Source organism: Falco biarmicus, chromosome 2 (genome assembly GCF_023638135.1).
Source record: "Falco biarmicus isolate bFalBia1 chromosome 2, bFalBia1.pri, whole genome shotgun sequence".
Lineage (NCBI taxonomy): Eukaryota > Metazoa > Chordata > Aves > Falconiformes > Falconidae > Falco > Falco biarmicus.
This window is the reverse complement of record NC_079289.1, coordinates 90,501,539-90,524,669: the sequence shown is the minus strand read 5'-3', so window position 1 is coordinate 90,524,669 and position 23,131 is coordinate 90,501,539. Positions and strand designations below refer to the sequence as shown.

The 23,131-nt window shown below is 38.2% G+C and overlaps 1 protein-coding gene across 5 annotated transcripts in view; it reads left to right on the top strand.

Annotated features, from left to right (window-relative positions):
* CNKSR2 (connector enhancer of kinase suppressor of Ras 2) overlaps positions 1 to 23,131 on the top strand; it is a 220,812-nt gene that overhangs the window by 93,461 nt on the left and 104,220 nt on the right. For all 5 annotated transcript variants that reach the window (XM_056329480.1, XM_056329479.1, XM_056329476.1 and 2 more), the window contains exons 7-8: positions 2,953 to 3,012; positions 7,767 to 7,835. In XM_056329480.1, coding sequence (XP_056185455.1) covers positions 2,953 to 3,012; positions 7,767 to 7,835 — 129 coding nt within the window. The remainder of the gene's footprint in view (positions 1 to 2,952; positions 3,013 to 7,766; positions 7,836 to 23,131) is intronic.

The following is a 23,131-nucleotide window of genomic DNA, read 5'->3' as shown; positions in this document are numbered from 1 at the left end:
TACTACTGTTCCTAATATTTCTCTTGAGTTACTTGGTTTGACATACAGGAGGAGCTGGGAAAAGATTATGAACAGGGTTTTGAGAACTGTTTGGAGTTAAGAGACACATACAGCTTTGGGGGATTCCATTGGTATCACAGTGAAAGAGTATAAATTCAGTTGTGTGTGATAAAATAGAATTAGTATCTTCTTTTCCATCCAGCTTTATATACAACATGTTAAAAGTATATCAAATTCTGTTGTCGTTCTTTTTTTTTTTAAAAAAGAAATATAGGAAAAAATGGCACAAGGTCTCTTTTCTAACCCTTAACCAAATAATAGTTCACATCAAGATAAAATGTAATGATTAGTTTTAAATTAGACTTCTACCCATAACTGATCAGGACAATCTGATGTAATGGAGCGTGAATTAATCTTTAATTTAGGCATACTTTGCTCTTGATTACTAGGGTGGTTACCTTATGGTTATTTTAGTCATATTAACTGGATTATCTTTTCTTTTATTTAACCTAACTTGTTCTTGTAAATTCATAGTGACAATGGTATTATCTTTGGATACCTAAGATGTGTATCTGCCAATTTGTTTCAGTACAAATAGACAGCACACACACTGATCTCCCTCGTTTTCTTGGTTGCTAAAAGTACTGTTGATATTGTGCAGCCACAAGGAGGCAGAGAAGGGAAAACTTATAAATTTACGTCTATGATATTCTTATTTCCATTCCAGACCAAACAACATAAGCCAGAAACATTCTCTTCTCTGTACCGTTTCCCATATATTGTACACTTAATACAAGGAGTGTAGGAATGTGGGTGAAGGGGTAGCTCATCTTTCTGTTGTGAAGTGTTACGTCTCCCCATTTAAAAGCTGCTTTAAACATTTAAACAGAATGATGTTGGCTTTTTTCAAAATTAACATGTCATGGTACTAGTGTAACATTTATTAATTTTGCACATATGGAATAAATATAATCTGGGGGTTTTTTTTACAGCTTCCCTCTTCCCTCTCTTTAATAATTTGTGAAAATCTTGATCTTAGCCTTTAAAGAAAATTCTACAAAAGTTCTTTCTCCTCTTCTGTGTTTTCAAAGTCTTTTAGATTTGTAGAAAAGGTTAGATGGGATGTGAATTGCACTTTGCCATGATAGCATACTGGGATAACCTTACTATCCTTCAAAATAATGCTTTGCATGAAACTGAACACTATGTAACTATTAAGTGTGAGATTTTATCCTTGGCTTTCACCCTGATGTTTTAAGTTGAAAGCAGTAACTTGCTGTCAATAAAAACAGACATGACGTTCTTCAGAAATTGCTCCGTGTGGGGACCTGACTCACAGTTCCTGTCACCATGAAGTCACCATGGTTTCAGCTTTTGCCATGTTGCAGGATATATGGTCAAGCCACGTAGATCCGGATCCTGAGAGGGATTTAGGCTTTGAATTTTGGTGGTTTGAGGGTAGGTATGAGTACCAAATAACAGATACCAACATATCTCAGCCTCTTGTGTGGCTCATTACCCTGTCTGTAAATTGTGTCTATTAGTGTTTCCCTACCTCACAGGGGTGTTGTGAGGATAAATGTATAAGAAATTGCCATTCTATATTTGAGATAACTGAGTTAAGCAGGAAACTACATGCATGGATCCATTACTGGAAACAGTGCTGAAGGTGCATAGAGGAGCTGGAAGTTGAAGGATGATGCTAGGGGCTTCTATCTATGTAGCAGCGAACAGGTTCATGCTTTATTCTCTTTTAGCTGTGGCAACCCAACATGACAACTGGATTTAATGCCATTACTGCTATGTGCTGTGCAGAGAAAAACAGGAGTTTAGTTTTGAGCCCACTCACCTGAGAAACTCATGCAGTACCTTTTTTTTGCTGGGGATATCCTCCACTTTGTTAAGTGGGGGGTAATTCCTTGTTCCCATACCAAAATGTCTGTGAGTTCTGGTCCCAAATAAGATTAGTCCAGCATGATATGTCTTCTTTGCCTCTTCACCACAGTTAATCATCAATGAATGCACTCTGTTCCTCAATCAGGAACAGACTTCTTTGTGGGACTGTGGTTAAAAGAAGTAGTAGGTTATGGAAAGGATGTTTAATCAAGCGCTCAATATTTATCTGCTTTCTGTGAACTGGTTGGGGGAAAGGAGATTCCTCTGAAGTTGTTGAATGCTCAGTGTATGCCAATCATCTCTCCTTTTTCCTCCTTTCATTGTCATAGTGGATGCTGTTAAAATATTCGAATTATGATTTGATGAAAAACCAGATTTGAGATGCTGTCTCAGACTATCCATGCAGAAACTTCCGTCTGTTTGTATGCTATCCCTCATTTTCCATATTTTTAAAAGAAAGTGGGATAGCTAACAAAGTTGATGTTTAAGTTCTCATCATTGAGTTTTATAGCTGAACTGTTCACTGAGATGAGTGAGGCTATCAGAAAGTGAAAGTCTTAGAGCCATTTTGCAGGCATATTTCACAGCTTTGGTTATCAGTTTGAAAGTTACGTTTGCAGAATTGTCTGTCAGAAACTCCAGATCTTTTAAAGTCTTCTGTAGCTTCCAAAGCAAAATTAAAGTATTGATCAGCCTAAGGCAATTTGTAAATCTGGATGTTTTTGTAATCAGGTGTTTATATTTTGTAGTTGAAGGAGTGGACTATAATAACCAGGAGTATTTATGGAGATGACTGTAGTAAAAGTTTTAGTTTGCTATTGCTAATTAGGGCCAGAATCATTTGGGCTGTTGTTCTTGAAGTGTATGAAAAAGCACTTTCCTATCCAGAGATAAATTCCTCATGGCATATATTAAAAGTCCACAAATCTTAAAAAAAAGGAAAATTAAAAGAAAGAGAAAGAAAGGCTTTTCTTTTAGAGATATGCAAGTTATGTTTGGATGGTGCTGGTCTGTGAAACACTTTAAAAATTCTTTCCCATGATGTCTTTTTCTTAGGGTATGTACATTAAATCAACATATGATGGTCTCCATGTAATTACTGGAACAACAGAAAATGTAAGTATTGTTAATACTGTATGTTCAGGCCTGGAAGCCTTTTTGACCTTATCTGTGGTTTATGCTTTCCCTTTGCTATAGACTACATTTTGCTTGCAAAAGTGTGCTAGTTGGCTGTTGAGGACCTATAGCATGTTGGACAGCATAAATGCTTGTGCTTGTTTACCTCAGAATTGAAAGAGTTGTTCCCAGTTGAGGACCAGGAGAATCAGTTTTGATTTGTTCTTGCAAGACATCTAAAATGCTGCAGTTGATCAAGATAGGAAGTAGCTGTCTTGGAGTTACTGTGCTCTGTGAATAAAAGATAAATGCCTTTGTTATGTATAGGCTGATATGCTGGAGTTCGCTGCAGTATTAGACAAACAGCTTTTATATTTTCCATCTATCGAGCTTTATTTTGTAATAAATCAATGCATGGAAATGAGGACATCCCTTCACATTGACAAATAACCATGTATATCTGCATGAACTTCTGAGTAATGCCTATAGAAAGGAACACTTATTACCAGTGTACTAATTCTCACTGAAGGTATTAAACAGCAAGCAAAAGATAATAGACTACTTTTCAGATGCCTTTGAAACATAACCTCCTTTCCTTGTACACTTTATTTAGAGAACTGGTTGTCTGTTAGGAAGTGAGCAAAATGATAATTTTAGGGGGAAGGGCTTCTATCTGTAATCTCCAATGAACATGGAACAAGCACTAAATGACACTGAACTGTTCCATAATGGTTTAAGCAATTCCTTTCAAAGATTTTGATGGCATTTTCTTAAAACTAAGCTGTCAGAAATGTTTGTTTTATCTTGCTACTGTGTCACACTGCAGAAGGTGCAAGCTAGCTACATGGTATTTACAGCTGCTGTCTGATCTTCAGTGAGGTTCTGTTAACATCTCAATAAAATAGGAATATTGTTTTCATCCCTTCACAGGAGGCACAATCTGGTAGATTTTCTTCTTTCTTTTTTTTTTTTTTTTCCTGCTGCAGACAGGATATCCATGGACTATACCCAATACTTAATATCTGTTGTAGAACTTGTGTGAATGCCACCTGTCTCAGAATAAGGAAAACGTGGAATTTCAACCTTGAAATCAAAATTCTAGGGAGTCAGGTCTACAGCTACAGATATCATCACTGAAATTAGCAAAACTAAACAAAACCAACAAAACCATAGCTGAGCTTAATCTAGAAAATACATAAAAGAAAGAGGATGGGGTTTGCAGTTGAATTTCAGATTAAAAATGCAACCATTTATCTCCACTTCTTACTAATACTGGATTTAATTTCCCAAGGGCAAAGATAAAAATAAAATCTTAATGCATTCCCTCAAAACTCTTATCTTTTGTGATTCATGAATATAATTTAAAGCCATGTCAGGAAGCTTCAGTCATGATGACTTTTCTGCTGTTGTTACTGACTCTTTTACTCGCTGTAACACCCTGGAGGTGCTTGTAGCAGACCAAGAAACTGCAGTCTGCTATCTAGGGAAAAAGCTGTTGTGTATTAAAACATTTGTGAAAATGAGTAACACTTAGGAGAAAGTAAGGTGTCTCCTGTTTTTAAGCACACAGCTGGTGGCTCCTTACTTTAAAAAAAAAAAAAAAAATGCGCTATGATTCTGATAGATGGCTGGAGAAACATCTAAGCAGCATGACCAGAGCAAGGTCATGATGGTGAAGATGTACTCTTACCTGTTGATGTTGACATGTTTACTGTTTGTGATACAATTTAACTTTTAGGAAACAGTAAGAAACCAAATTTTCTTCCCTTTGAATAAAATTGTAGCCTTTTTCTTTCCAATTCTGCTCCTCCATGTGAGTTTTTGGCAGACTTTTTCTCTGATGCTTTTCTGAAAGAACACAGAGAAACGCTTGTCTTTTTAATAAGCACAGTAGCATGGCAATGCTAGCCACATCAATGTAACAGAGGAGATTTTGTAACCACAGTTTTGCTTTTTCTGTTTGCCATTTGAGGTGTTTGATGTCTGGCTACAAAGCCCATTAGAATTTGGATCCTGCTGTTTAGCATCAGGACTCATCTCTCCCAACACATCGGCCCTGCAGTTCAAAGCAGCTGAGCTCTGAAACTTGAATTGTGAGAGAGCAGGGTTCCTCACAGGTCACTGCCCTATAAGAGTTTCTCTCTGGTGGTCCTGTAGCGTTAGAGCAAGCTTGGCTTTCTAGTTCATATCTTCTGTCTTTTGTTCGGAAGTAACGAATCTAAAGGGTGTCTTGGTCCAGCAAGAGATTACAGCTTTCTCGTTGAGTAGCTCTTTTAGAACATGTCAGAAAGATTCTTTAGATTCATAAAACAAATATATTCTTCAAATAAGGACATTTTTAAATTTGGTTTTCCAAGAGAAAAGAGTATTATCTAAAGTAATAGCACGCAGTGCATCTCCAGCAGGAGTGTAACTTAAGGGGGTGGTCCCAGTGTCCCTGCTTACTGTGCAGTGGTTTATCCTTAGATGTCAGGGAAAAGAGGCCTTTCAGAAGAAATAACACCAAAATCTCCATGGTGGGAATGCAACAAGTGTGCTCCAGGGGGTCTAAACTGGTCTTTAAGACAGTGTGGGTATACTGGGGGAATGGGGCAAAGAAAACATTAAGCCTAAAGGACAATGCTAAATCTATTCTTAAGAATAAATCCTAAGCAGATTCAGAATAGCTTGTATCTTATCAATATGTGAGCCTCAATGGCAGGTGCTTCCATCTGTTGTTCAGCTACCTGTTGAACCAAACTACCAGCTAATGAAGATATAGCTGTGATGTGACACCTTTGTTCCTCCTAGCAGGACTTCATGAATGGATCTTTTGCTTAATGTCAGCATATATATCTAAAAAAAGGAAGAGCTTACCAATTCTCCTCTGCTTTCCTTTAACAACAGTGATGATAAAAGATACTATTTCTTTACAGCAAGGTCTGCATTCTTTACTTGAGAGGAAAAAGTGAGAAGGAGCAAGAGCTGCAACCTCTTCGTAAGAGCACAGCCTTGAGACTCCTTTATAAATCATTTTTACGTCACCTTGCAGTGTGTTCGAGGCATAATTAGAATGAGTTTTTTTTAAAGTAGATTTTTCCAATTTGAAGATCCTCAGACTGTAATTTACTGGCTTGGGAAATTGCTGCACAAAACACCTGTTTTTTCAAGATCTAAGCTGCAAGTGCTGAAGTCAATAAAAGAGAAATTTTGTATCATAATGAAGTACTGTAGAGGCCAAGGATAATGACACAAGATTCACTTGCATTTACATTTTGAAAGTCTTAGGTATAACTACATCTGAGCTAAAATGGCAGTATTACATAACGTATACATAAAGATTGTTAGAGCTATGAATAAGTGTGAGTAGTGAAATGGCAGGCAGAAGACAGAACAGTGGAACATAATCACCAGTGTTAAAATTTTTCCCTGTGTCACTCAGCTAACACCTTTAATGCTGAAATAGCGTCAAAAAGTCAAGGCAGCTGTTCTTTCTGTAAGTAAAAGTACCAGCCCAGCTTGATTTAGGATGTTCTGAGAAATATTTCCTAGGACTAAGTCATGAACAACCCTTCTTTCAGGCTCTTGTTTCTCTTGGGTAGTTTCCATTTAAATGCTGTCCTTGACTTAGGCCATGAATTACATGCAGTTCTGCTAGGAAGTCATGGCGTAGCTATGGAATGTGTATTTTGAGTGGGGATGTAGTACACAGATTATTACAAGTAGTCCACATGGCGGGCCTGAAGCACGTTCTCTAGATGATCTGTTACCTCACATGAAAACGATTTTAATTTCATTCCTTTTAGTAAAATTCATAGCAGCTTTTCAGAAAGCTACTACTGAGCAACTTCAGGGTTTTTTCAAACTGTTAGTCTCACCTTCTACCTTTAAGTTGATTAAATGCCTTCCTAGGCTGGTGGCCACAGTATTGAGAGAAAAATCAAAGCATTATCACTCTACGAAAAGCTGAAGGAACTTATTTTCCTCTAAACATAGAGGCATTTCCCTCAGAAAGCCGATGGTCTGCTGTAAATACAGAAGAAGTGAAAGTTTTTGGGGGATGACACTTTACTGAGGAGGGTTAGGATTTTTTGTTCTGGGTTTTTTTTGGTTTTGTTTTTATTGTTGAAGTGGGATTTTTTGAGGCAAAAGCAAAGAACAAAATTGCTTTTGCAAGTGTGATCTTTGTAGGATTTTGATGCTGGTTCTACTTCTTTCACCCTAATAATGACCCAGAAACTAAGTTACCATGTAACTTACATGATCTTCCTAACTGGTACCTAAGCTAATAGTCTCTCCTTGTGTGCTCTTTGAAGAACAGTAATTTACTGAAGTTCTCTGCAACATATTAAAACACTGTAGAATAAAAAGGCAATGTGATGAAATTTGTTTGTGAGGGATTGCAATTGCGTTAGTCTTGATAGGTTCAAATCTCAGCCAAAGATGGCTTTTAAGGCTTGAGAGATGTCAGGCAGATTAAAGTACTCTTTTAGCAGAATGAAATTTAAAAGAAATCCTTAGGACTGGGTTATACTTTAATTAAAAAATAATCACACCTTTCTTAACATTTGATTGTATTGTATACAATAGTACAGATTATCTTTCTCCACAAACAATGGACTGATATATTAAATATTTCTTTAATTCTTTATTTCACAGTAGAATGTCATTATCAATTTAACCTGATTTACATAGCTTAGCAATCATACTGCTGAAAGAGAGATGATGACCAGTAAGAACTGTATTCTTGATCATCTCTTTTATTTTAAATTCAGTCACCTGCAGATCGGTGCAAGAAAATCCATGCTGGGGATGAAGTGATTCAAGTTAACCACCAAACTGTGGTATGTATAACTATGTTCTGTGTCAATTGGAGGTAGAGGTGTCATGGCACATCAGCATGTGTAGAGAAGAAATGTGTAGAAAAATGTGTTTTTATAAATCATTTTTTTTTTCTTACATCTAAATTTTGCTTTGCTCTTTTGAAACCACATAGTTCTTAAGTTAAGCCCCGATCATCTGAGTATTACAGGAGGTATCAAGTTAGGCTGAATAGCTGTGGCTTGGGAGATATGTTAGAGTGTTTTCTGCTTACCCATGCTCTGTTAATAAACAGTTGATTTTAATGTAATATAATGTTTGAGTCAAAGGGATGCAGGGAGTTTGTAAATGTGCCCTTGTGGGTTTAAGATCAAGATTACTTCCTGGATACCGGTAAACCTACTACTTTCCATACCTACTGGAATGTGTAGAACATGGTTTTCAAGAACAAAAGCATGTAAAATTCCCATGGTGTGCCTAGGGTGTTTAGCTTAATTTAAATACAGGTTTTTAAATTGGGAAGTTAAGATCAAACAAATATTTTAGATATGATAGGCAACAAAACTAGTACCATGCAAATTGCTCTTTGTATGAACAGATGCATGCTAGTTCCTGGTGATTTTATTTAGGATTAGTGAACTGTTAAAATAAAATTACCTTTTCTAAGGTAAGGCTTGGTAACGGAAAAGAGCAGACTATCAGTATAGAAAGCAACTATTCTTTTTCCAAAGTATAAGGTTTCTTAAGAGTAATGAAAGTCAATATATGGTATTAATTACATGTGTCCTTGCAAGTAATTTAACTGACAAAAATATTCTAGATCACCTGTATTAATACAGGGGTCATTTGTTAAAAGTGTGTTTTGTCATTCCCCGTGGGGTTCCACTTCTAGGTTTAGGCCATTGTATATCATGTCAGCTCCTCTGCACACATTAATGTAATATTTCAGTATACCCTCCAGATAAGTTTGATATCAAATATACTGTATATATATGTAACTTAACTGATGAGAAGCTATCTTTTGAGCTGTGCAAAGTAATTTGATAAATCTAAGCAGATCAGGGTGGATTTTAATACTTTCTTTGGCCATATAGATCCTTCATAAGTATTGTATCCTCTGATTACTCACGTGTACAGTTGATGACTAATTATTTTTCTGCACTAAGAAAGCTTATGACATCAATTTAATATGAAAAACATTTTAGAGCATTATTATTTTGACTATCAAAATATACACACATCTGAAGAAGCACATCAATAAGCATTAAGTCCTTATGCTGCCTAGTTTTTCCAACGAATTCTGATGGTGCTATATGGCAAAGTTGCCTTGTCAACTTGAAAATTTCCAGTCAACTAGGTATTTATTCTAGTTTTCTTGGCACAACTACAACTACAACTACAGCATTTATTTGATGGAAAGATCAGACTCTTATTCCTAACACTAACAACAAAAACATTTTGACAAGCATTAAGATGAGCTTTCTTACCTAGTCAGATGGAGTTTTGAATGTAGGATTTGGGTGTTTTGGTATTTGCATCAGTGAAGCTAGGTGTTTGTACGGAAAAAAAGAGTTGATTGTAGTTCTGGAAAACAGAACCATAGGGAGCTAAGACAAACTTAATTTAATTTGCTGTAGAGGATATGTGTAGTAATAGACTAAATCACACATTTATGTATGCTCTTGCTTTGTTGTTTCAACAATATAATTAAAATAATTGACATCATTAGTATTGTTTACAAGTAACTTCCTTGTATTTTAATGTCACTTTTCCACAATGAGTCAGATAGCATTCCCTTAGCAGTGATAGTACCTCCCATGTTACCTTTACAAAGATGCTCTTCATTCACTTTCCAGTTTATAGACCCCAAATATTCAATCTTTTTTTCTATGGATATTGCATCTTTTTTTTAAAAAAAAAAATATATATTATTATTTCTTTTGGCAAGAGTCTAAGTCAGGCTTTTGTAGTGTGGCCCCTGTCATAAAGAATTTACTGTCCAGTTCTAGGAATCTGTTCTGGGGGAGAAGAGGTATTATTCCTTACAGTGATTCTTACTTCAGAGATAAATAATTCTGAAGATACTACTTCTTGTCTTTTATGTTTATTGAATTTTTTCACACTTCATATACTGCTCACCAGTCGAAAACACAGGATGTTTTTCAACTTGCTCCTTGTAACTTACCATACATTATCACTTGTATTGACTATAGAAATAGTCATGACTAAATTTTTTAAAAGATCTAACTCCAAAGCTGTAGGAAAGTATTGTTCCCATGTAACAGTTACTTAAGTGATGTCGTGTAACTGGAGAATCAAAATGTAAAAAAAAAATATCTAACTTTAAATTTATTTTAGAAGTAAAAAAAATGTCCTGTATTTTCTTCAGTTATTTTAGTGTATTCTGTATGTCAAAGTGAAGTTAATACCTGGCTTTCAGTACCTTGTATTTCAAAGAATGGATATGAATATGGGAAAGAGAAGTTCCAATTATTTTCAAAACCCAGATTGTTAGCTAACACTTTCTACAAGAATCACATTTTAATAATTTTGAAAAGGATGTTCTTTCAGAAAGCCCACTGGCTTTCAAATAAGCAGCATGACAAAGCAGGAGAGTAGTTAAGTGACTTACATTAATTTTTACTGTAAATATCCTAATACTGGGTATCAAATAGTTTTACATTTTCTATTGGCATCCTCTGTTTGCATGTAGCAATGCTTAATCTTCATAGTATTTAATTTGGCAGTGAAATCAAAGGATTTCAAGTGATTACCCTGATCTTTTGCTGTGTTGATAGAAAACATGCATAACAGGATGTATTCCACTTGTTGCTGGCAGGATGTCTGGGATGTAAATATCTTACAAATTTTTAAAATTTTTTTAAAAAAAAAAGATTAAGCCTAAAGTCAGTGAAAAGTTAATGTTCAGAAAATTATCCCTTAAACTGTGGTTCATTGAGGTTAGAGAGAGATGTGAATCTTCTGTGTCGGTTTTGCCTTACAGCATAGAATTTGTTTTTCATAACTCTGTAACTAAGAGGCATGACTCCCCCATTAAAATTCAGAGGATTTAGGCACTGTCTTCTCTTAAACTTCCCTGTACTATCCATCCTTAATCTCCTGTAAAAGCCTGTCTGTCTAAAATATTTCCAATGTAAACAAAAAAAAGTCATTCAGACTATTTAGAATTTGCACTGCACTGCAGTACTCATGTTTCTGCCCATATATAATTCAAGAGTGTATTTTACCTTAAGATAGTCCGCCTTTTAACCAACTGAAAGTGCAGCAAACAATATTATTGCTTACATGAATTACTACTGTTTGCAGTACTCTTTCTGGTTGCGTCAGTGATAAAGCAGTAGAGAAAATACTCCAAGCAGAAAACAGGAAGGTATAGAATCAGGATGGTGTAGCGTTCTTGAATAACAGGCTGTTCTTGTGTAATTCTGGTGCATAGTTTCTATATTTTGGAGGCATTTTGGGCACATTGCGTGTACTTCTAATACAAGTATGATAGGACTTGTGACAGACGTGGATTCCCAAATATTGTGTGTGTTGGGTAAAACTCATCAGAATATATGTAAATATAGATGATGGAAAAAATGTTTAATTTGGCAAAATAGGGGAATATGGCCAATTATTGATCTGTTTCATGTAGAAGCTGGTATTTTTAATGGCCTTAACACCAATAAGCTACCATTGAGTTTGGATTTTTTTTTTAAATCATGTATAATGTAGATAACACCTTGCTTTTATATGTCGTGCTCCTTACTGTGGAAACTCCTGGGAGCTCTTGTGGGCCAAACAAATCCACAGAAGTGAGTTGCTGGAATTGTTTTTGTATTTACAGTACAAAACGTTTGATGAGATTTTGCTAAACTTTCTCTGAAACATGATATGTACATGTATAAAACCATGCCCTGCTTTTCTGCAAGAGTAAACACTTAAGAAGGGTATGGTACCTTTCTAAATCCTTACCCTAACTTAATTTTTGCTTAGGAAAAGTAGGGAATCTGTTTTTAAGAGTCACTGTACAATTAGTGAGAAGAGTTCAACTTCACAGAGCCTCTCGGGATTTGTCGGGAGCTGGCAAATTCCAGCTGATAGGAAATGCTGAACTTGGGGTGCATATGAATCTCTGGAGTGTGTGCGTCCAAAATGGAGTTTGCAGTAGATATCTTCTTATTTTGGGAAAAAAAACCAAAACAAAATGAAACACCTGTAATTAGAAAAATGATGTAAATATTTCTGTTTATTCAGTTTTTCCACACTGTTTTGCAAGATCTGTTTCAGATTGAAGCCAGGTATTTTTGAATACAGACATTTCATTTAAGGCCTTATTACCTTGGCTTTGAAGAAAATGGTATTTCTAAAGAGACAAAGTGGGGAAGTGAGCTGGAAGAGTATAAGGGAAGGGACAGCAGTGTCAATCCGAGTTTTTGACATTAGGCATTTGACACCTTATACAACAACTTCCACTAACAACATCTTACATTTAAAAAATATTTTTGTTCTCTTATGAGAGAAACCCTTGACTTGAACAACAGCAATAGTGCAGCAAGAGCTTAAAAGTTTAAAAGAAAGTGCTTCATGCTTAGCTTCCTTCTGTTGCTGTCATGGAAGAGGAGATAGAGTAATAGCTCCCAAATCATTATTTTAATACTTTCCAAATCTTGGGCTTCCTGTGTTTATAATGGTAACGTAAATGTTAACACGAATATTTAATTTTAAAGGTAGGTGGATTTACATCTAAAAGCTTTTTAGGTCTATTCAGAAATGTTAATGGAAATCTTTATGGAAGTAACCTAGTTCTCTGGAGAGCTCTATCCTGAACTCTCTATGGTTTGTCAGGATATGAGGACCATACTTTGATTTTGGCAAAATCTGTCCTCCACATGCCCTCTCAAAATTTCAGTTTAATTCTTTATTCTTCCTTTACAATCTCCGTAAGTATTGTGTAATACTGATAAAGGAACTAAACTGCCATGATCCTCTCAAAAGGAAAAATCTTTTTGTGAATTTGTAATTCCCTTTAACATGGAATTTGTATTGAGATTATATGCTGTTGCTTATGAACTCTTTTCTACATAGATGTGCAAATACACTCAGAAATACATTATTTCATATCCCCTATGTCAGGGAAGTGTGATGCTGCAGAAATAAGGAAACAAGTGCCGGATGCTTTTGTCCATGGAATTTGTTTTCTGTTGATACCTGGGTCTTATTCGGAGTTAATGTATGGAACACAGGCTCATTTTTATGTAAATAGTGTGCTGTGTCACTGTGGGCATCCACTTGTACTTCTGACTCTGGCAGGACAAATCAGCTAACAAACAACTCACTGTCACATCTGTGTTAGAGCAGCATAAGCTTGGCCAGCCCACGCTGCTTCATGTTTCTGCCAAACTTCAAATAATTTCCCTTTGTTCATTCCACATGAAATTTTCATGCTTAAATACACACTGTGCCACCAGCCAGTGAAATTAGTTCAGTTGCAGCAGAAAGCCACGCAGAGTTGCCTTTCAGCAGTTACCTGTCTCCTAAATAACAGAGAGAGATTAACTACGTGAGCATGTCTACCTTAATTTAAAGCCAACCAATCTGGCTTAGCTGAAAGCATTAAGCCTGGTTGACTGTGCCCCAAAATGGAAAGAGAACACTGGCAGGGGCACAAAGTGACATAAGTCACAAATGGTTGTGGAAATTGCTTCCTACTGCCTCAGCTTTGTGAGGGGCAGGCTTGGTCCTGTGACCTGGGCTCCGACATCCCACTTTGAGAGTGCTTTTTGGTCTGTGCTCCAGAGCACCTGATCCCAACCCTCTGCTTCAGTTGCAGTGCAATATGTTACTTGAAGAGTATATGCTGGCGTATATGCCCCAGCTGGCAACTAAGTACCACACAGCTGCATATTTACTCCCCCTTGGTGGGGTGGGGAAAATAATTGAAAGGGTAAAAGTGAGAAAACTCATGGGTTGAGATAAAGACGGTTTAATAGGTAAAGCAAAAGCCCCACATGCGAGGAAAGCAAAACAAGGAATTCATTCACCACTTCCTATCAACAGGCAGGTGTTCAGCCATGCCCAGGAAAGCCGGGCTCCATCACGCATAACAGTGAATTGGGAAGACAAAGGCCATCACTCTGAATGTGTTCACCCCTTCTTTCTTCTTCCTTCAGCTTTATATGCTGAGTATGACATCATACAGTATGGAATATCCCTTTGGTCAGTTGGGGTCAGCTGTTCTGCCTGTGCCCCCTCCCAGCTTCTTGTGCACCCTCAGCCTGCCTGCTGGTAGGGTGATAGGAAGAGCAGAAAAGCCTTTGACACTATGCAAGCACTGCTCAGCAGTAACTAAAACATCTCTGCATTAGCAACACTGTTTTCAGCACAAATCCAAAACATAGCCCCATCCTAGCCACTATGAGGAAAATTAACTCTACCCCAGCCAAAACTAGCACAGCTGGGCATGTTAAGCCTCATCTGTAGGACTGGTTACACTATTGATGGAGCTGTGTAACAGTCAGGCTCTGAGAGGTTCAGATTACTATAGGAGTCCTTTCAGGAAGCAATAGAAGAAACTGGTGCAATAGGAGATGCCCATCATATGACTGGGATGTGGGTTCAGTGGCCATACACTGTATTTCTAGAAGTATTCCCTGCCAGCTGACTGTGGTCCTGGTCACCTTTTTCCCATTTGCTGTGTCCCAGAGCTCGCTCAAAAACATAATATTTTTTTTCTGTCCTGGCTGTACCCCCGAATGGACAATCAATATTATTATCATTGAGCCCTGGTAGTTTACTTGTGTGATTAGAAGAATATACATACGAATAACCATTCAGCAGACTATTGAGTTCTTCCATTATTTTTCTTCAGGAAAAAAGAGTTCTTTTGTAATTGATGACATAGACTGCTCTGTAAGGCACTGACTGCAGTTTGGGAATGGACACCTGGGCTGTCTTTGAAGACACCAATGTCTCTTCTAGAAGCAGTGTAGTTGTAGTAAGAATTCCACTGTAGCACTAGTTGACTTATTCTGTGGATGTCGTTGGTGGGCCTTCATAGTTTCACCACTGGTGATAGGCAAGTTACTGAGTCCATAGCTAAATCGAGTATTTTTATACAAGCTATACCTATGACCATACTCCTGAGGGTGTATCTGCTAAAACCTGCTGCAGTATTCTGTGGAATATATCTTGTGATTTAATTGTTAAATTTGTCTTTCTGCACAGAACATACTGGGAAATGATGCATTTTAATTTATTTATTTTGTACAGTTGTTTTATGTTTTGGGGTTTTTTTCCCCATATGGTAGTGTTTCTATAGAAAAAAAGAAAGTCCTTTTAGAGGTGCTGTCAATGGTATTAATATTTCCAACAGAAATACTGGAAGACAGTATGCTACCAAAATCTTTTTGTATATATATTCCTGTTAAAAGTAATTTTCCTACTCTCATAGTAGTTGCTACTGACTACTAATCTTGGTCAATTTGTATTTGCAGGCGATTTAAGTTGCAATGTTAACACTTTGTTCTCAATAGTGAGAATACTGTAAATTCTGCAGTTAAAATAATGCTTTCAAAATTTCATAATCTCTGATGTATTAAATATATGATTAGAGCATATGTTTTATGACCATGTAGCAGATAATAAGTAGAACTGAAGTTTTCTATTATTAACGATGTTGATGCCTATAGAACAGAATACAGATGACATTGCTCTTTAAGTCTCATAACAATAAGTTAAAAGGCTTACTGTTAGTGTAAGTTCAGGTATGTGTATTTGGAAAGGAAGGCAGGTATTATGCTGCTAATAGTCTTTTAAATTAGATTGCTGATAATTGAAGTATACTGCAGAGAGGGAGAGGAAAGGTGAGGAAAGATGTATTCAAGGTTGTGCATATTAATTGGTTGATACTACAGTTATGCACAGCCTAGACCACATATAAGTTAGATTTCAGTAGTTTTGAATCCCTCTGTGCTTTGTGCAGGTGACGGCTGTGTAAATTACACAGCTGATCTTCACATTCCAGCCTGAACTTCTGTTGCATAAGTCATTATCTTAATCTGATGAAGTTAGGAGGTAATTGTGAGGAAGTGATAGTTGTAAAAGTAGATAAAACCAGTAAGAAAAGCAAGTTCATTCTATGTCATAAGGGAGGAAAAATTAAAGCAGCAAAATTCAATGCCTGATTTGAGTATATGTACTCTAAAAATGTAATTTTTTTATTAAAAAACCCTCAGTACTGCCTTAGAACATCTCAGTGGCTTGAACACTGTACGTAGTCTATGGCTGATGATATTAATAGCAGTAGAATGAAACAAAAAAAAAGAAAAGATCTCTCACAGCTAAATAATTAGTGCTTTATTATGACAGTTTCTTTTAACTCCCTATCCCTGTCCTTCGTGTAGCTAAGTAATGCCACATAAGTTTTCAGCTCAGTTAAAGGCTTTTTAGTGTTGGTTTTTGGGTGGGGTTTTTTTCCAGTTTGCTTGGTTATTAGTGAACATTTAAGGGTTTTTTTTACAATTTCTTTGTACACATTTAAGTTTATTTTCACTATATCAGTTCAGTCTCAAGAAACATCTGATTCAAGGACAGCAGCACTATTTAGCTGCAGGGCAGCTGGGGATCTCAGGTAGTTTATACATTGAAGGGGGGGTGTTTGCCAAAGACTGTTGGAATCACTGACTCACTGGAATCCTTCTAAAATATTAAGTTGTGATAATGTCAATTTAATCTGAAACAAAATTATTTATATATGTATGTATGCACCATTCTGGGAATTTAAGTACAAGAACATGCAATGCACACACATGGGCCTCAAATTCCCATTGTGAGATGGAAAACACAGCAGCACAAATGAGTTATTGTAAGGCGAATGTGGCTGTGTTGGGTTAACACTGCAGGGTCACTCCTGAGGAGTATGTTCCTTATGCCGTGTGAAATACAGAGAACTTGGCTGTTCCTTTCCTCTGAGGAAGGATGAGGCCACCCACATCCATACTGCAGCTTCATCTGTGAGGAGCTGATGTGTGATCCAGTCTGCCTAAATCGTGCCTGAGATTATACCGCCAGCTCTCTGCACCTACTTAAACATTTATCAGCACTGAAGTTTCTTTAGCACTCACCTGTGGCCAACCAGGGATGCTAAAATGTCTCTTCTCGGGCAGTGGAGGCCTGTCCCTCACCAGAAGCCCTGCTGAAAAGGAGGTAGGCACCCGGGCTCCCCATATGTTCCCTGGAAGCTCCTGGAAACGAACCCGAGTGAGGAGTCTGGTAGGCAGCACCTTTGTTCATAATAGTTTAGTGTCTGTGCCCTTGCTGAAGAAGAGGTAGGGCCTGCTCATCGGAGTGCGGCTTTCACACCCTGTTCCCTGCAGGGGAAGTGTGTAGTTTGAATTGTGTTTATATTACACAAAAAAGTGGTCACTGGGAATTGGGACCAGAACCCTTGTTTCCCTGCTCCCAATGCAGGGACCTGATGGTTTCTTGCCTGTTGTATGACTGGGCTTCATACTAGTGTTTTCCCATCAGCACAGTGCTTAGCCATCAGGGAAGGCCTTTAACCTGAAATTATGCACATCTTGGTCCTTGAGACACCCCTCTAGGGATTGAAAGACTGAGTTTACTCCCTGTGAGGCTAAATAATGCTGGGTTCCACGTTCCCCAAGTGGATGAACGGCTGCATGAAAATCCTCCGAATTGCCAGTACCTGTCTCTTCTGGTTGAGTTGTACTCCTGGTTGAAGAGAGATAAACCTTACAGACATTGTGCTGGAGGCGGCCATATACCTTACAGTCATCATGCTGGAGGCGGCCAGTCACTTTGGGGAAGAGCAGGTACCCAAGGGAGGGAGGATCCTTCAAATTTCAGAGGTACACCAAAACTGAGCAAACTGAAATCAACCCCATTTTTTTAGAGCTATACCCTGAAATAAGGAAATGAGACCCTTTTTCCTCAAAAACCGTACCTAGTCACAGACCTTACATCTGTAAGATAGAATCTAATTAAACCCATAAAGTTGGAGTCTTTGCTGTTCCCAATAAAAATACTTGTTTATTTGTTCTAGGATGTTGCTAGCAATGACTCAAAAGCAAAACAGTGAGGTAGCTCTGAACTGAAGGTTGATTGTATCAGTGATAAGTGAAAGGTAAGCATTATTATTAAACAGAGTCCGTACTTCAATACAGAACTGATTCTATGTCCCTGGATAATTCAAATTTCAGTTCCCCTTGGATAAAACAGATGCTTGACTTGATTACTGAAGTGCTCTGTAGTCACTTTACTTATATTTGTGAAGTTTGTTAATTACAGTAGAACTGAGCTGTGCAAATACCTGAAAGGGGCAAGGTAATAAAATCAGTCAGAAGTTACACTCTGGATCAGATAGGTTTTCTGATGGGGAAAAGTGATTAGAGCAGCTTAATGAGAGGCAGTAACTTCTGTATTAGGCTCTCAATTTGGGTCCTAACTTAGTTTATTTGTGGGAAAGTCTCTTTATTGTGAGCTTGAGTTTCCATAGCCAAAACTTAATATAAAGATTACTTACTTGATAGTTCCGTGGTTCTAAGCAAAAGTTTTAGTGAAACATCAGGATTTTCTCATGTAAAAAATGTGATTTTCCTCGATGTACTTTACATACAAAGTATATTGTTGCGATTTTGGTTAACAGTACAGCATGGTGTGATCAGAACTGACTTTCACATTGGATTAAAATTGCATGTATTTAAATAATACAGCCAAGATACTCTTGAATTAGAATTGCAGCATATGCAATCAGAATATTATGAGCCTCTCCTCTTTGGGAGAAAACTGTTATGTAAGCCGGGACGTTCATAATCGTGCTAGCTTAAGAAGCTGGATAAATCCCTGAAAGGCATCTGTTACTCTCCTGACACTACTTCTCTTACTACATACAGATACAGCTTTCATCTCTATGGTAGTCCATGTTGTAAACATCCTTCTGTGGTTTCCTCATCCAGTGTTTTCTGGACACGGAAGACCTATGGCCTTCCATTATTTTTTATCCTTTTCACACATCTGCAGCTTGGGGAAGGGAAAAAGATGCTTGCTGCTAACATGTTTGTTTCATAGGGCTGCCAGCTGAACATCCTTATTTCTGACCAGTGTTCATGGAAATCAATCTTTTAATTTAACAGCATGACGCCAGCTAGTTTTTTGTCCAGTTCTGACTTGCTTAATGTGCTAGGTTTGATAGATAGTGATTCGAAGTGCAATGTTGTTGGGTTTTTTTCTTATGCACTAGATTTTATTTATAAAATGCAAGATAAGTGATAGATATGGAAGTTCTTAAAAACTCATTTCTTAAGGTGAATGTACTTCCCTCCTAGAAATCTATTTTTTTTTAGCTGAAAAATAAGTAAAAGTTTGGAGCTTGAAATGGCTGATAAGTCAAAGAGGTCTGGCTGCATGCCACTTAAAACAGGCAACACTGAAAGAAAAAGAATTTTGATTATGTCCCCATTTTTAAAATTAAACACTAGAATGGATTTTGCATATTTGCTTAGCTAGAAAATAGCACATGGCTTTGCAGGATATATTTAGCAGGCACGTAGTACTTTTCCTTCAAAAGTGTAAAGATATTACTACTTTTCCCTTTTACAAATCTGCAAGTTAGGAAAGAATTACTGTAACTAGGGACAAAAAGCAGTTTTCTTTTCATGGAAGCAGAAAGATGTCATTAACTTTCATGGGACTCTGGTGACCCTTTGAACAGGAATACACCTGTAAAAATATGGACTCTGTTCTATTTATCATTTGACTGTAATTCCACCCTCTAGTTGATGTAGTTTCAGTGTATTAGATTTGCACACTACTTTTAAATGATGCAGGTGTTCCATGGTTTCTTTGGGATATATGTGCTAAATTTTTTAGACTGTAGGTTATTTAGTACTACATTCTGAAGCATCCTAAAAATACTTGGTTTAGGTCCATCCAATTGTGTTTGAGCTGATTGCATGTTAGTATTTTGCAGAGCTGCTCTCTGACTCATAACATACATCAGTACTCACAGAAATAATGAATGAGCACAGGAGTTTGGGAAAACTGTCATGGATGTGGCTGCATAAAAAAAAGATTCAGTGGATGGTCGTGCTTACTTTTAGAAAAAGGAAAGATTGCTACCAATTTTCCAAGCTTGTCGGAAAGGAGGCAATAGATTCATCTGCAGGAAAAGGTTGTTTAAGAGCAACTTTTTAGTAGTTGAAAGTGTTAGAGTTCTTGATAATTTAGAATAGGAATTCAAAATAAAAGTTCCTTTTCAGGCTATTTTAATATTGTCATCCAGATGTGCTTGTTGCAAGCCAGAGAAACATTGGGGTCTTTTAAAATATGCTTCATCTTGCCCAGGGGCATCTTCTTTTCCCCCATGGTGACTGGGGGAGCAGACCTTTAACAGCATCCCGTGCTAAAGCTTTCTGCTATTTGGAGTAATTGGTGCTGGGATATTCCAGGTGATGGAGAAGCCGGTGGGAGGCAATGGGAAGAGGCAGGGGAGATGCAGAGGATGTGTCAGAGCTGGGTGCAGTTGCCCAGGGCTGTCATCTTGCCCTGCTGAAGCAACCTGAATGGTCCTGAGTGTCTCTGGAGCACCCTAATGACGCAGCCTGGCCACAACCTCTGGGCAGGTGGTGGCAGGATAGATGAGAAATTTGGTGGCCTGATGCTGGTGTTGCAAGCACCCTGTTTGCAGGCTCATTTCTCCTGGCCTTGCCTTTGGGAGGGCGATGTCCCTTCTCACATCATCCCACAGCAGTGCTGTACATCTGGTCTTGGAGTATTGGTCTTTAGGTGGCGTGGACATGGGCTACCCTGTTTATCCCTCCTTTACCTTGGCAGTAGACTCTAAAGTGCTCTAATTTCCTTGGCAGAAGCAGCTCAGCATGACTCCTCAGGACACCCCTGTGGTGTTCCCTGGCTCTCCTCTCCTCTTCCCCTAGTTCCCCTATCTTTGCATGCCATGTTCACCTTCCCTTGCTGCTCCTTGAGCCCATAGTCCTCCTCTTTCCTTACCAGATAATCCTGTAGCCTGTCCTGCTCCAAGTTCCACCTTTCTACAAGGTGCCCTGAGCTCTGTCGGGCACCCAGGCCTGCACCCACGTAGCAGGCATGCTTTCCCCTTCCCCAGGGCTCCCAGTATTACCAAGGGACCAACTGCATTGTGCCAGTGCATGTGCCAAACCCCCAGGCTGCCCTCAGCTGCCCTCAGCCCTCCCTGCGCTCAGCCATGAGCTGCACTGGCAGCTGGGAGTGATTCGGGCACTGTGCAGCGAAACCCAGCTCTGGTCTTAGGCTACAGCTAAAGACACCTTTCCTGACTACCGTTTGTTGATAGCACTTGGTTTAACAATGTAAATTTATTTTAAAGCAAGCAACAGTAACTTGCTTGGCCCTTAAAGATGGGTACCTGGTCAGGACCGTGCACTGTTTTAAAAATAATTGCTTGGGGGTTTTTAACATACGTAAAGTTGTCTGCTAATATAGTCCTTTTACTTACCTATTGAATTTTCAAACCAGTAATGAAACTTCCTTATTACGGTCTGTTTTTGCAGTACGTGGGCAGGTAGAGACTTTGAAAGCTTTGCCTAAAAACTTGATGATTAGAAGCTGAGAATTGGTAACTGTGGTGGTAATGAGAAAGGGGAAGATCCTGAGGAGACATTAGACAGAATACATTCAAATTACACTTAAAAGACAGTGTAGATTACATGTCACTGAAGTGGATTTCTGGAAAACAGATTTCAGTTCCCAATATATTCATTGCCTTTTCCTCTTTCAACCTGACCTCATCAAATAAGATTGCTTCTGTTTAGTCTGCATCCATATGAAATTTGATGAGATCTAAACTGTGGGAACTGAAAAGCATGCCTCCTACATGGACATCAATTTCCTTCAATTTATTGTTGACAGCCTCTTATGTGACTTGTTCCTCTTAGGCTAATTTAGTTGTTTCTGTTCAAAAGATGCGAAGCAACCAAGGACTGTCTGAACCAGCCAGAAAACTCCTGTCAGGGAACTAAGTAAAAGCAGAGAATGAACTTCATTTGAAATTTATAAGAAACTCAGAATTTTCCTGTGAAAAATTAAGCTAAATTGTTTATATTCATGAGCTTCTAAATTAAATACATCAGATTTAGTGCTTTGAAGTAATTTTTTTCTTTAATCCCCCTAAGTCTCGTAAAGAGAGTAGATAATCTCCCGTTTATTGCAATGTAAGGCATATTTGAGATACATGATACAGCAATACAATTTGTCTCTGCAAAGTATGAAAGTGCATTTAAAATAATTTTAAAACTGGTAGCATAACAAAAAATATTTTTATTTATATTTTTGGCTATTTCAGTGAGAAACAGACAATTTTAAAGCACAGCTTTTGTATGCCACATCCTACCAACTTAAATGGCAAAAAATTTTACATCCTGATTCTGTAACTGGGGCCACACATATCTGTAACTGGGGCCACACAGCTCCTCAAGGCTCCCTCTGCTGCTTTATTCAGCAGGATTCCTCTCCAGAAATCTGTCTTCATTAGGGAATTACAGTGTACAGGAGCATATGTACAGAATGTGATGGTTTGACCCTGGTTGGATACCAGGTCCCACCAAAGGTGCTCTATCACTCCCCTCTTCAAGCGGGCAGGGGAGAGAAAATGTAACAAAAAGCACATAGGTTGAAATGAGGACAGGGAGATCACTCAGCAATTACGTCACTGGCAAAACAGACTCATTTAGGGAAATTAGTTTATTATCATTCAAATCAGAGTAGGGTAATGAGAAAATAAAAACGAATCTTCAAACACCTTTCTCCACCCCTCCCTTCTTCCTGGGCTCAGCTTCACTCCCGATTTTCTCTACGTCCTCCCCGCTAGTGGTACAGATGGGCAGAGAACGGGGGCTGCAGTCAGTTCATCACACATTGTTTCTGCCACTCCTTCCTCCTCACACTCTTCCCCTGCTCCAGTGTGTGGTTCCTTTCACAGGAGACAGTTCTCCACAAACTTCTGCAATGTGAGTCCTTCCTACAGGCTGCAGTTTCTTCATGAACTGCTCCAGTGTGGGTCCCTTCCATGGGGTGCAGTCCTTTAGGAGCAGACTGTTCCAGCGTGGGTCCCCTGCAGGGCCACAAGTCCTGCCGGCAAACCTGCTCCAGCGCAGGCTTCCCACAGGGTCACAGCTTCCTTCAGGCATCCACCTGCTCCAGCATGAGGTCCTTCATGTGCTGTATGTGGACATCTGCTCCATCATCCTTCTTCACTTACCTTGGTGTCTGCAGAGTTGTTGCTCTCACATACTGTCATTCC